Source organism: Hipposideros armiger, unplaced genomic scaffold (assembly GCF_001890085.2).
Source record: "Hipposideros armiger isolate ML-2016 unplaced genomic scaffold, ASM189008v1 scaffold_19, whole genome shotgun sequence".
NCBI classification, from domain to species: Eukaryota; Metazoa; Chordata; class Mammalia; order Chiroptera; family Hipposideridae; genus Hipposideros; species Hipposideros armiger.
Genome location: NW_017731369.1, coordinates 1,878,277 through 1,893,255, shown reverse-complemented (window position 1 = coordinate 1,893,255; position 14,979 = coordinate 1,878,277). Strand labels below are relative to the sequence as shown.

Here is a 14,979-nt window from a genome sequence, read left to right as displayed (position 1 = left end):
TAACAGCATATAAAAGCACCAATTTCCTCTATGGCTGTGAAACTAGATTATGCCATTGTCCAACACATTAATTGGCCAGCACAGCAACTGCTATTGAGGGCGTGCGTAATGTTGCAGGGAGCTCTGAAGGGAAAAGATGAGTCAGGGAATGTTGGGTTCCCCTGGGGCCATCCAGGTGTTAACAAAAAACATCAAGTCTAAGAGAAAACTTAATAGGAGTTTATTTGAGCCAAACTGACGACAATTGCCGGGAAGCAAAATCTCAACGGGGTTGAGAAAATGCCACGCGAAATGGTGGTTTGCAACTTATTTTATACATAAAATCAAAGGAGGAAGGTTACATGAAATCCATTGGTGATAGATTAAGGGGGTGGGGGAAAGCAAACAGGGGGAAATCTCTGGGATTGGATAAAAGTAAATTGGGGAGACAGGTACTTCTTTTACACAGGCGGGTGCAGGATAGCTAACAGTTCGCTCTTTACAGCACATAGAGATGGTAATCAGGAGACAAACATAATAATGAAGAATTTTGCAGTTTCCAGCTCTGGTCTGGAAAAGGGATTACTGACATTCCAAAGATGTTATCTTAGGTGCAAAAAGACAACAGACAGACCCACTGAAAAGGCAGATTAACTTTATGAAGGAAGCTAAAGATATGACTTCCCTCCATGGCCCACTTGGTTATGAATATTTTTTTATGCTGACAACATCTTATGTGGTTATTTTCAGTCTCCTGAGCTTGTCAGGTTAATATGTGGCCCCTTTTTCATCCACCCAGGAGAAGAGGGTCCATGGGTATAGGAGAAAAAAGGACCACCCAGACGAGAGGGTACAGGAGGGGAGGGTGGCATGGAGGACGAGTTTTACGAGCACCATGAGTTTGCTGGACATGCTTGAGTGGAATAAGAGTGAGCGAGGTGTCTCAAGTCTGTTTTCTGGGAAGAGGAGGCCACGTATTTTGGCAGCGCTTCCCACCTGGTGGTTTTGCTAATGGACAAAGAGTGCCCTTTGGAGATCTGCCAGTCCCAGCGCTGCTGTCATTGGACAAATGTGTACCTTAGGGGCCGGGGGTGAGTTGGGTTGGGCAATCACACGGGCCAAATTTTGGCCCCAAATTTGATTTCAGATATGCTGTTACCTTGTGAATCAGTGTGTTCCGATCACAATGAGTTTCCGATTTGTGAAGGGACTTTATCCAGCAGTCCATCCTCCCCCCAGCCCTCTGCTCCCCCAGTATGCCCAGAGGGGCCTAAGTCCCTGCTGACTTTCCTCAGGTAGCTGTGAATCAGGACCTCAATGGCTTTCTGACTAGCTCAAGAAAGTCCTTTTCATTTACCTTCAGCGTCTTATACATTTTCCCTTCTCATTTGTTCTCAGAAACCGAAAAATTATGCTTCACCAATTAGCCCAGAGCTGTGTGAAGACCCAGCAAATTCTACCTCTCACCCCATCCTCCACGTCAATTTTTGAAGCTCAAGGTTTTGTAAAATTTAATGTGCACTGGATGACTTACAATGATTCATTGGCCACCTTCGCCAAGTAGATTTTCTTAAAGGTGCTTTGTCTTTTTAAACATTATAAAATACATTTGGACAATCAATAGAATCCTGGTTAAATAAATTATGCTACATTGTGCAGCTATTAAAAAGAACAAGGCAGCTCTAACTGAATTTATATAGAACTATCTCCAAGATATACTAAGTAAAAAAAAAAAAGGAAGGTGCCAAATAATAGATATAGTGTGCACCATTTGTATAAATAGAAAAGTACATACGTGCATGTGAATGCGGAGCTATCTCTGGAAGATGACTCAGGATGCTGATAACAATAGTTGCCTCTGGGGGGCTGAGGTGCGGCAGTGAAGCAGGGAGCCTTCTTTTCACCGTATACCCTTTTATACATTTCAAATTCTATATCTTGGTCATGTATTACCTAAGAATAAAAAATAAAATGTAAAAGACCTTTAAAAAGTAAAAATTAAATTTAGAAAACTTTAAAAGCCCCATACGTAAAGATGAAGGACAGGTAGATAAAAGAGTTGGTTTTAAACAGAAACATGTCATTTTGCTTCACAATGGCATATAGCCTTTTGTGTTTTCATCTGCAGGACTGCAGCGGACGGTCTCCGATGAGAGTTTCATCTTTGACAATGTCACCATTTCCCTGACGTGACTCCTCTCTCCCTATATTGGAAACCTGTCTTGTATAATTAGTACGGGAGATGGCCACACTTTGGAGCCTTACTATCCCCCCAGGTAAGAGGAATCTCTAAGCCTTGAGTCAGGATGTGTCAGTGAAGTTTTGCTGCATTAACAAAGCATCCTAAAACTTAGTGGCTTACAGTATTTATTATTTCACATGGCTCTTCGGATTAGCTAGGTGGCTTTTCAAATATCTGGGCTGGCTCAGCTGGGACTGGATGGCCTAGGAAGGCCTCACTCACAGGTCCGGTGGTCAGCAGGATGTGGGCTAGGGGCATGTGTTGCTCGTCACCCAACAGGCTAGCCTCGGCATGCTTGTGTGGTGGCAGGAGGGTTTCTAGCAGGGAGTGAGAGCCAGGCCCAATGTGCAAGCATATTTCAAATCTCTACTGGTGGCACACTTTCTAATGACCCATTGGCTAAAGCACGTTTCACGGCCAACCCCAGACTCAACGGGTGGAGAAATAGACTCCACCTGTTGATGGAAGGAACGGCAGAGCCCCTGTACAAAGGGGCATAGATACAGGAATGGGAGGAACGGGTACTCAGGTTTCTCATTATGGAGGCCACGTGAACAGTCATGGAGACTGGGTCCTTTCCATTTGGCTTTGTGTAGAATCTCTCCCGGGTCACTGTTCGAGGAGTCGGTAATAGAGTGAATAAGATGCTCCCCTGGGTGTGGGAATGCTTTTTGTTGGTAAGAATAATAATAAAAAAATAATAGCAATATTAATAATAGTCCAGCCAAGCAACTTTCATGTATAATCTCACTTAATTCTCACAACAACCCTATGAGCTAGAGTTATGCCATCTAATGTAACAGCCACTCATCACATGAGCTGGAACACTTGAAATGTGGCTGTTTTCAACTAAGATATGCTGTAAACATAAAATACATTTTGAAGACTTAGTTCCCCCTTGCCCCCAAAAAAGAATGTAAAATGTCTCAGTAATAATTTTTTTTTTTAAGATTTTATTGGGGAATTGGGGGGATGGGAACAGCGTTGGGGAATAGGGGAAGGGGAATAGACAAGTTGTTGCCCTTTTGTTCTTCAGTCTAGTTGTGGAGGACATCACTTCACTGGCCCATGTTGGTACTATCATTGCACTCTTCCCAGGTAAGGCAGTTGCTCGCCAACCATTGGACAGCCACTCACGGTGACTCACGCCAGCTCATGAAAGCTCACACCAGCCGTCGGCCAGCCCCACTGCAGCCTAGCCATTGCTGGCGACTCACGGCAGTCCAGCTCCAGGTCGAGCTGTTGTTCATCATCTTAGCTGTAGAAGGCACAGCGTCACTGGCCTTCATGTGGGATCCAAACCGGGGCCCTGCTGCTCAGAGCTGGCGTCCAAAGCCAACTCCTAACCAACATGCCACTCAGAGCCGGCCCACAGTAATAATTTTTTTTATATTGATTACACATTAAAATGTATTTTGGATACATCCATTTAAAGAAAATAAATTATTAAAATTAATTTCACCTGTTTTTTACTTTTTTCAATGTGGCTATTAAAAAATTTTAAATTACACATGTGGCTCATACTAATTCTACAAGTACAGGTGGCATTGCCTAAGCCATGTAGCTAGTAAGTGGCAGCACAGTGAGGCAAGCCAGGACTCTGGCATTGAACAAAGCTCAGGATGTTAGGCCCCCGGTGGATACACAGCACACGGCACTGGGGCCTGAGAGCACTGTACCCCATATCCTCCAGGGAACAGTTACGTCCCCAGAATGACAGCAGCTGAATCCAAGTCATAATGTTTCAAAGTCCTACCTGGGCCTTGGATAAGCTCCATTCTGCTCTGCTGGGTGCCCCAGCAGGAGGGTGCCCCAGACTGTTTCAGAAAACCCAGGTCCTTTTTGGGTTCTGGGGCTCCTTACAGAAACCCCCAGTTCAACATGGGTCCCCAGGGAAATCATAGAGGCCCATGAACCCCTCTCCTAACCCCAAAACATCTCTGGTTTTACCCTGTGAGAGCTAAAGACGCTGAATCTAGCCCCATGAGAGCCCAGCATTCCCCAAAACCCCGGGTGGAGGGAGCAAAGAAGGAGCCAGCCCTGTCCTCAGCCCAAATCTGCCCCAGTGAGTGCAGGTCTCAAACTCAGCAGTCCTCTGAGCTTTTAGGCATTGTGCCAACCAAAACGGTATCCAGAGGCTGGGGCTCTTATCCCCACTGCTGCTAACATGATGTAGGTCCCTGAGACAAACCCTGGTCTTGGGCTTCCATTTCCTTCCTAATCACATTTTTAATGATGGCTGCTTTGATTGGAGTAAAATGAGAACTTACCTGCAAAGACGCTTAGGGGGGGAAAAATGTTTAAGTAATACAAATACCTCTGGCATTGTTCTACAGGTTTCTTCCCATTTGCTACCATTTCATCAAGTAAACAACAAATGCCAGGTCACACAATCTTTAAGCCCCCCAATTTTATAGAACTTGAATTCGACATAAGTCAAAACTGTCAGTATGTAGCCCTGCTAAGACCTTCATTGCTCAAAGACCTGCCAGTAATAAACAAACAGTAGCGAAAAACTGGAGCAAATGGGACAAAATGCAGTATTCGTCAACTCTGCACGGTGAGTTCAAGGGTGCTCATCGTATTACTCTCTGGCATTCTCTGTGTGATTACATTTTTTCCATAATCTAAGAGAAACAATGATGAGCAATGCTTTTCACATTAGCTCTAAGCGAAAAGGGGCTGGCATTTATTTTTCTCTTTCAAAAGAAATAGATGGCGACACCCTCTACCATCACCCCACCTGAATAGTCCAATTTCTTCTCCTTTAAAGACTGGTTAGACCTTGAAACTACCCACCCACCCACCCACCTTCTATCATTTTTATTAACATTGGGAGATATATTTCTAATGCTTTCTAATCGGCCTTAGCAGCCTCAGCACCCAATTTACAATATGAAAAATGGCATGAATTTTAAGTACACAGAGGTCACATACTTTATGTGCACAGCGCTGTGCTTTTCTTTAATGTATCTGTACAGACTTGTACTTCAGCTTAACGCCGGGTTAGGCTAAGACCTACATTGGACGATCCATCTCCATTGTATTGGGTTGTCGGAAAAGTCATGATGTATTTTTTCTGGTTTTCGTTGCAAAAATGCGTCATGACTTTTTCGACAACCCAATAGTTAAATAACATGAGCTGATGGGGAGAATCCAACCTCCAACAGAAACTGCATAATCCAAGTCAAAGGATTTCTTCTTCAGAAGCTCCTTCTTGCCTTGCACGCCCCATGTCTTGTGTACATTTGCGAGGCAAGCTGCTTTGTTTCTCTGCCGTGGAAAGCTTTCTACATTTCTGAGATTGTATTAGGGGCCTTATGGAACAATCTGCATAAGGAGAAATTTGTCTCAGACCAGCGTTAGGTAACTCAGCGCCACCTACAGACATATCCGGGAATTGCCATTATTCTTCAGTATTCAGAGTCACCTCTGCCTTCACACAGCTGTCTGGAGGGGGACTTCCCTGGAAATCGATCCTTCACAAGACAGTGCAAGCCTTACAGTGACCTAGACGTACACAGGCCATTGGGAGGCGCATAAGAAAGAACTCTGTGGAAGATGAGGGTCAGAAAAGATTGTAGAGCTGAAGTCCTTCGCCAGGTACCAGAAATACGAGGCAGGAGCAGAGCATGTACAGACAGGGAAGTCATGGATGTGGAGAAGCGTGGCATCCCCAGGTAACTGTGAGCACCTCACTACACTGGGAGCTCAGGGGTATGCGGGAAAAAGGAAAGATAGTGCTGGAAAACTCAAAAGGGGTCTGGTGACGAAGAGCCTGAATGCCAGCCAGTTTACAGAGATTGTTTTCAGGCAAGTATGCAGGTTACGTACCAGGAAACAGGCTCTGACTTGGGGTGCAGGGGGTTTCCTGGGTGTACTAAAATGGGGCAGCAGGAGAAGTTGGACTGGGATGCAACAGCAGCTCAGAGAGCTCTGGAAAGAGACATGTCTTGAACTGAGTCAAGAGAGCAGGACATTTGTACCCTGGCATTGAGCAGCCACTGGATGCAGGATATCCCTGGGGACGGGATGTCACCTTGGGAGAGGCGGCTCCCTTTGGGTCTGGCGAATTCCTGGAGATGGACCTGGCTGTGAGCTCTCAGCTGCTATCACACCAGGATGCTGGGGGGTTACAGGCCTAGGTCTTGAATGGTAGAATCTGGGTGACACCCCCAAGACATCCACTACAGAGGATTTACAAGAATCTTTAGACCACGGAGTTACATGATCTGTGATTATTCATACTGTGATTGTTACTAATACTCAGTAATTTTAAGGAGTAAATGGGATTACAAAGAAGAAAATAACTGGTGCAGAACTGATTCTAAAACAATGGGTAATTGTTACTATCATGTTAATGTTACATAAAAGTACACACTACTTTTATTTTAACAGGCTAAGTGCATATATGTCATCCTGTTATTATACAAAAAGCTACAATGTTTGAGAGAGACTACTACATGCCAGATACTTACTGAGCCACGGTGGTCTCATTTAAGCCTGACAACAACCCGGCCAGGAATGGTTCTCACCTCATTTTATGGATAAGGGCACTGAGGCTGACAGGTTCACTCAGTCATCAGGTTAGGCAGGTAACCCAAGGAGCCCTAGGACATCTCGTTTCCACTTTCCTATCCTTTCCATTCCACCACACTGCCCAACGTGGTCAGATGGCTCCATCTACCAAGCAGGCAGGTGATTTGTGAGTGAAATAAACAAAATGACAGATTATGGTGCTGTTAACAACTGGACATGATGAGCAAAGACCAAAAATGTGAGCTTTCTTCTCCGCTTTCTTTTCAAATGAAGGCTGCATTCCATTAATGTCAAATATCAAAGCAGTGTGTACAAATTTCAGTGAGTTGAGAGTCTTAAACCAACTTTTAAACTTTTTATTAAAGCATAATACATGTGCAAAAAGTGCACAAAAAGATACAGCTCAACTAAATTTTACACAATGAACACACCCATGTAACCAGTACCCAGATCAAGAAACAAAACATGACCAGCCTCCCAGAAATCCCCCCATGGCCCCCAAGGATACAGATTTCTTTTTTTTTCTTTTTTTTTTTTTTTTTTTTTTTTGCCACCTGTTGGCAGCTCAGCTCGGGCTGGGAATCAAACCGGCATCCCTGCTGCTCAGCTCGGGCTGACTCGAACCACTGTTGCTCAGAGCTCAAACTCTTGAGCGAGCTCTTAACCAACTGAGCCACTCAGCCGGCCCCTACAGATTTCTAACATCATCGAATATTGTGACCTGTGTTTGAAGCTTATAAAAATGGAATCATGGAGTATATTCTCTTTTGTGTCTGACTTCTGTTGCGTTTTTGAGATTTATCCACACTGTTGTGTATAGTTGTGATTTCTTTTTTCTTATTGCTATATAATATTGTGTGAATATACCTCAATTTACTTATCCATTCTACTGCTATAATACCACTTGGGGTATTATAAATTGTGAAGCCGTGAACATTTTAGTGCATGTCTTTTGGTACATATATGTGCATATTTCTGTAAGCATGGTATTGCTGGGTCACAGGATCATAGCATGATTTTTTAAGCTGCTGTCTCCATCTCTTTGTACTCTGAGCATATCTACCCTTTGCTGGAAGCAGTTTCTAAAACCACTTTGTGGTCTTCTCCCTTGGGTGAGATCACTGGGAGAGAAATCAGAAAAAAATCCATTTCTCTGCTTTTTAGTCCTGGGTAATTTCAGTTGGCACCATAGCTCAAAGAACAGAACAAATTACTTTTTCCAGCCAGGTCACTGAAAGACAAACTGGATTTTGCTATTCAAAATCATCCTTAATGTATCCATAAAGAGCTAGCGTTTTCTTGTTCTAGAATCTCCATGATTTGATATTAACAATGGCCAACCCAGCATTCTTTTGATTAGTGTTGGCTGGTAGATCTTTCTTGCATCCTTTTACTTTTAATCTATCTACATCATTGTATTCAAAATGGGCTTCTTGTATATGGTTGAGTCTTGGTTTTTTCATATCCCATATAGCACAATTGGTGTGTTTAGACCATTTACAATTAATGTATTTATTAATATAGTTAGATTTAGGTCTATTATTTTGTTATTTGTTTTATGTTTGCCCCCTCTGTGTACCAGACCCCTTCCCTGCTGTTCCTCTCCTTCCTTGATTTCTTTTGGGTTATTTGAATATTTTTCATGTTCCATTTTCACTTTATCTTTTTGGCTTTTTGGGTTATATCTCTTTCTATTATTTTTAAATAGTTGCTCTGGGGATTTCAGTATACATATGAGTATCTAACCTTTCAGAGTCTACTTAGAGTTAATATTTTATCACTTCAGGTAAAATGTTGAAGCCTTATTAGCATATAGGTCCCTTTGCCTGCCTATCTTTATATTATAATCGTCATATGTAAGACATCTACATACATTGAAAACCCCTCTCAACAATCACACGTACTTTAACGAACTTAAGAGGAGGAAAATACTCTACATTTACCAAGCTATTCACCATTTCTTGTGTTCTCCATTCATTCCTAAATTTTCAAGTTTCCTTCTGGTATAATTTCCCTTCAGTTGGAAAAACTTCTTTGGCGTTTCTTTTAGTGTAGATTTTTCTGGCAACAAACTCTCTGAGAGAATTTCTTTATTCCTGAATGTCTTTATCTTGCTTTCATTCCTGGAGGATATTTTTGCTGGATATAGAATTATGTGTTAACAGTTCTTTTCTTTCAACACTTGAGAGACGTCATTCACTGTCTCCTGGCCTCCATGGTTTCTGAGGAGAAATCTACAGTCATTCAGATCAACATTTTCTCTATATGTATTGTGTCATTGTTTTCAGACTGATTTCAAGATCTTTTTCTCTCTCTTTGTTATTTGTGTGGGCATGGTTTTCTTTAATTTTTTTTTTTTCCTTTTGGGCATTCACAGATCTTCCTGAATCCTTTGTTTTGCCCAATTTGGGAAGTTTTTTCCTTCAAGTATATTTTTTTACACCAATCTCTTTCTTCTCACTGGTGCTCCAATGACACAAATGTTTTCCATTTTGATATTATTGCACAGATTGATGATGCCCTGATCACTAAAAAAAAAAAAAATTAATGCATTTTCTCTGTGTTCTTCAGATTGAATAATTTCTCTTCCTCTATCTTTCCCTCTATCATCTCTATTCTGCTATTGTACTCATTCAGTGAATTTTTTATTTCAGATATTGTGTTTTCCATTTCTAAAATTTTTCCATTTGGTTCTTCTTTATAGTTTGTTTCTCTGCTAAGAATGTCTATCTCCTCATTCATTTCAAGAGCATTTATTTTTACCCCATGGAGCATGGTTATAATAGCTGATTAAAAGTCTTTGTCTGATAATTCCTACATTTCCTACATCTGAGTCATCTCAGAACTTACATCTACTGATTATATTTTCCCTTGAAATCTGATTACATTTTCCTAATTCTTTGAATAGCAAGCAATTTTGGTTTGTATTCTAGATATTTCGAATAGTAGGTTCTGAGACTGGGTCCTGTTAAAATCCTCTAGAAAAAATGCTGATTTTTGTTTGTTTGTTTGTTTTGTTTTAGCCAGCAACCAATCCAGTTAGGTTCAGGCCACACATTCTGACTTGCCTTCTGAGTGGTGGTTCCCATGTCAGTTCAGTTTTCAAAGCTGTTTTGGTTGCTCCACTCATGCCCCACTCAGGGAGTTGGTTTCTGTTGGTTACATTCACAAAGCCTTTGCTATGTTTCTTTGGGTCTGTTCTGCACATGCATAGTTTGTGAGTGAGCTCATGATTTATTCAGGGTCATACATAGAATTAGGGAATCCTAATCTCTAGATCTCTCCTTGTCAGACTTTTCCCCACAATCACCAAGTCCCACAGGTCCTTTTTCATGGTTCCTTTGTTTAGAAAGATGAGTTTTCTCTTGCAGTCAGTGCAGAGAGAGAAGTCTGAGGCACAGCCAGGAGAAAAAGAAAGAGAAACAGCACAAAACAAAAACAGGTACTTCCTCTCTACTCTCAGGCTCACTGCATCCTTTTTCCGGTTCTCTGGCTAAACAGAGAGGATTTCTCTTGGGGTTTTTGTTTTTTTCACTCAGTGTGCAATTCTATGACTCAGGCTACCCTAAGGACAAAGCCAAGAGATAGAGGTTTTTTGGGTGTTTTTTTCTTTTCTATTCTTTTTTTTTCTTAAACACACAAAACAGGAAACTCCCATCTTTATGGGTCATTCTTAAAGTTTTGACTTTCCTCCCCAATCTGTCTACCACTGTTTCTTTTTCAGAGTTCTCAGGCAGTTTATTTTGTAATTCTGTCCAAGGCTTTAGTTGTAATCAATGGAAGAAACAGGATAGGGTGGGCTTACTCCATCTTGGCTGGCATCAAGAAGGAAGTTACTGTTTCCTAAGCTTTTTCACAAATATGTTCATTTGTCAACTATTTCTCAAGCACTAGCTATGTGCTAGGCTCTGTGCTAGGTGCCAGGTATGTAACAGAGAACTAGACAGACACTGACTGTGCTGACAGCCTAACAGGAAGATTTACAGCGAATAAGCAAGCACACAAGGGATGAGTGTCACCTAGGAGCAGCAGCAAAGCTATGGCAGTAAAGGGAAGCTAAGGAAGGCTTCCCTGAGGAGGTAATGCTTAAGCTGGGAACGAAAGGAGGAGCTTCACTGTGAACAAAGAGATGAGCAAGGGCCTTCCCAGCAAAGATCAGCGCAATTGCAGGCCTTGAGGCAGGCAAGAGGTGGCATGTTCTAGGAACTGAAAAACAAGGTCTCGATGAACACATAGTTAGCGGAGTGTGACAGGAGACAGAGAGGAGGTCAGGACGGAAGGTCATGTGCATCTTTGCAGGCCATGTTAGAGATTTTTAATTAATCCCCTTGAGAAAATGAGAAGCAAAACAAACCCATAACTTTGATATGTTTGGAGTCTGACCCCATTTTACAGATGGGGAAATAAGGCTCAGAAAGGTAGGTTGGGGCATAGTACTTTACAGATGAAGCAAGAAGACCCAGACAGGGGGTCTATGAACCACAGAGGGAATAAATGGCAGAAAATGGACTTGCAACCCAATATTCATCATCCTGGTTGGTCAGTGCTATTTCTTCCACTCTCACCTGCTCTAGAACGTCTCAATGTAACGTTTGAGAACACTGAGAGCTTGGTTATGTAGCATCTTTATCTTCATCTTTTATCTTTACAGAGCAGAAAGGGTGTGAGGTGGGTACTGCACCTGTGCACACATGTGTGAATGCACATTTGCATGTTCTCAACTCTGGTAACATTTCTGTTTCTAGCAGTTTGTCCAGCAACATCATCCATCAGTTCACAACCCTTGGGGAATTCACTGTGTTTGCCGGGTGCACAACCAGCGAGTGGCATGTGACAGCTCAGAAGCAAGTGACGATGCAAGACAAGATGGAGAGGCTCAGTGTGACTGGGTGCTCCAGCCTGGTCAAGTCAGGAGGCAGCCCTCTCTGCTGGGCTGTCTTTGTGGATTCAGGTGGAGCTCGATGGAGGTGAGTCCGCAGAAATGGCCAAGGTCAAGGCAACCTCGATTTCCCCCAAATCTATTCCAGGCTTTAATAAATACTAACAGCAATCACTTATCAAGTTAGTTTTTTACTATGCATTTATTTAGCATCTCCTGTGTGCCAAGAACTGATCTAAGTGCTTTACATATACTAGCCCACCCAGTATTAGAGTATTATCTCCATTTTACAGATGAAGAAATGGAGGAAAGGTTCAGTCACAAGGCTAGTAAGCTAGTGAGAGCTCCCAGCCTTCCAAAGGCCCTTCCTTGCATGCCCATAGTTCTATTGCAAGAACTGAACTGCTAATCCACTCTTTGTTGGAGGGATTCAAATAGGACTGGGAATGCTACCAGCTGGGCCTGAGCATTGACTAGCCTGGCACAGTTATGATGCCCCAAGTCAGGATGATATTCAGCTACATGCACAGCGACAGCCATAGCAGCTGTTATGTCTGGTGTCTATTCTGATTGGTCAGTTTCTTTTCTGATTGGTCACAGAGGCCATTCTAATTGGTCATCATGTCCATTTTGATTAGTCAAGGTGTCCATTCTGATTGATCACAGCAACATTTCTCATTGGTCACAGCGTCCATTCTGATTGTTCACAGCATCTATTTTGATTGGTCACAGTGCCCATTCTGACTTATCAGAACATCCATTCTACTGGGTTGGTGCCCACACAGTTTCAGGTGTTAAACATTTTGAATAACACCCCTTCTCTCAATAGAGACCCTCCCAACTAAGACCTATCCTTACCCAAGGCAGCATCTTTCCTAAAGGCACAGGTCCAGGGTGAGATCTGGACAGAGGGCTGTTGATATAAACTGTGAAGCACAGAGCTGAGGAGGTGAGGGCGTGACCTCACATGATCCAACACCACCTGGAGCCTCACTCATACCAGTGACTTACTGGAGCTCTAATATAGTACTTGAGGCTCCTTTCTGTCTGGTGTGCTTGTTGGGTGAAGATGGCTACTGTGGGTACCTGGGGAAACTTAAAATAATTCCTTCATTTATTTATTTACTCATTCTACAAATAGAATTGAGTACATACTCTTTGCAGGTGTGGGAAAGGCAGCAGTAAACCTGAAAGTCAGGGTTGCTGCTCCCAGAGGGCTCACATCATCATCATCATCATCGTCATCATCACCGTCATCATCACCATCATCACTATCATCATCATCATCTTTATCATCATCATCACCATCATCACTCAAACAAGGAACACACTCACTTGGTTTCTATTGGAAAGAATCCTAATTTGTTGGTTTAAATCATAGTTCAAGGGTCAACCACAATATTCAGCATCCAGTTAGGAAACCAGCCCCAACCTGAAAGGGAGCCCCATCACGAGGTGAACAAGCTCAGTTCTGTTGGACAAGGTTTCAGGCAGTCAGCCATTGAAGTGGAAGGAAATGGCTTCAGTTGCTCCTCTTGAAACAAGACTTGAGGCTAATTCTCATGCAAAAAAATCAGCCATACGCTCAAGAGATGCTTCCTTTTAAGGCTTCCTCCCCTGCAAGGATATCGCTGTCAACAAAATGTTCTAATATTTTTATTATAAACTTTTAAGTTTACGGGTAACATATGCATAGTATAAATACATTAGAATATACAAATGAGAAGAGAGGACCCAAAAAGAAAAATCATTCGTGAACCTGATACTATGAGATCATCACTGTATATCCTTACATATGTCTTTACAGCTGTATCCATATCTATGTCTATATCCATAATCTCACTTCAGAGCTTGAGTCTGAGTCTGAACTATCTCAGTATAATCAACTACATGGTTCTTACCAACATTCTTTTCTTTTTTTTTTTTAAGTTGGGTAGTCGGGGGAGGGGAACAGACAAGTTGCTGTCCTTTTGTTCTTCAGTCTAGTTGTGGAGGACATCGCTTCACTGGCCCATGTTGGTATTACCATTGTGTTCTTCCCAGGTGAGGCAGTCGCTTGCCAGCCGCTCACAGCAGCTCACAAAAGCTCACGCCTGCTGCCAACTAGCCCCACCGCAGCCTACGCCATCGCCAGTGACTCCCGGCAGCCCAGCTCCAGGTCGAGCTATTGTTCACCATCTTAGCTATAGAAGGCACAGCGTCACTGGCCCTCATGTGGGATCCGAACCGGGGCCCTACTGCTCAGAGCTGGCACTCCCAAGCCAACTCCTAACCAACGCGCCACTCGGCCGGCCCCTTACCAACATTCTTAAATGTTCTTAGCCTACTTAGGAACAGAGGTGACTTACACTGTGCTGTCGGTTAACACAAACCTGGTTGAGTCCACCACTCAGAGGGGTCCACTCCCATACAACCTGACCCTGGACAGAGCAGCCCAGCAATGGATGGGCCCAGGCATGCACCACCTGGAGATCCGAGCTACCAGCAACACCACCACCTCCGCATTCTCCACAAACTTCACAGTTAATTTCATGGAGCCTCTGTTGGGGCTTCAGGCCTCCTGGTCCTCAGACTACTTGGAGCTTGGACAGGATCTACTGGTCAACGTCTCGGTGGTTCATGGCATCCGAGGAGCTGACCTTTGAGGTAGCAGGATGCAATGCATCCTTCTCCCATGAGGAAGAGAGCCTCAGGAGGCCATCTGGGATTTACCATGTGGCAGTTCCTCTTGAAGGGACTTGGGGTTCGTTGCTCCCCTTCCAAACCTCCTTTCTCTTCCCTTCCTGACTTAAGAGTCCAGGGTCCTGCCAGCCAGTTTTCAGGGTGTCCTGGACACAAACATGGTTCACAGCATCCAGCCTGAGTCACAAAATAATGAAGAGGCCGATATTATCTGCCCTCATAGAGCTTATAGTCACAGGGGTTCTCAACTTTGGCACTTGTGATGCTTGGGACTGGATCATTCTTTGTTGTGGGGACTGTCCTGCACACTGTAGGATGTTTCACAGCATCTCTGGCTTCTACCCACTAGATACCAGTAGCACCAGTCTCCTAAGTCATGACAACGAAAAATGTCTCCAGACATTGCCAACTGTCCCCTGGGGAGTAAAACCACTCCCACTGAAAACCACTGAAAGATAGCAGGAGCATTTTGATTTGTTCCATCACTTCTAGAGGAGACTGTGGTTCAGGAAACTGCAGTCCATGCCCTTAGGGGAGAGAGAGGTAAAAACTGAAGAGTGGGAGAGAGAGGGACAAGAGAGGAATTATCATGATGCTGGCTGGAACAGAGACAGGCAACAGGCTGGCTGGGGCCAGACTGGCTGGCACCAGCCAGGGA

General features: G+C 43.4%; 1 protein-coding gene across 1 annotated transcript in view; it reads left to right on the top strand.

The window, feature by feature from the left end:
- LOC109378330 (polycystin-1-like protein 2) overlaps positions 1–14,979 on the top strand; it is a 76,351-nt gene that overhangs the window by 6,116 nt on the left and 55,256 nt on the right. Inside the window, 5 exon segments of the mRNA XM_019634757.1 lie at positions 2,108–2,255; positions 11,509–11,700; positions 11,702–11,727; positions 13,971–14,262; positions 14,264–14,382. Coding sequence (XP_019490302.1) covers positions 2,108–2,255; positions 11,509–11,700; positions 11,702–11,727; positions 13,971–14,262; positions 14,264–14,382 — 777 coding nt within the window.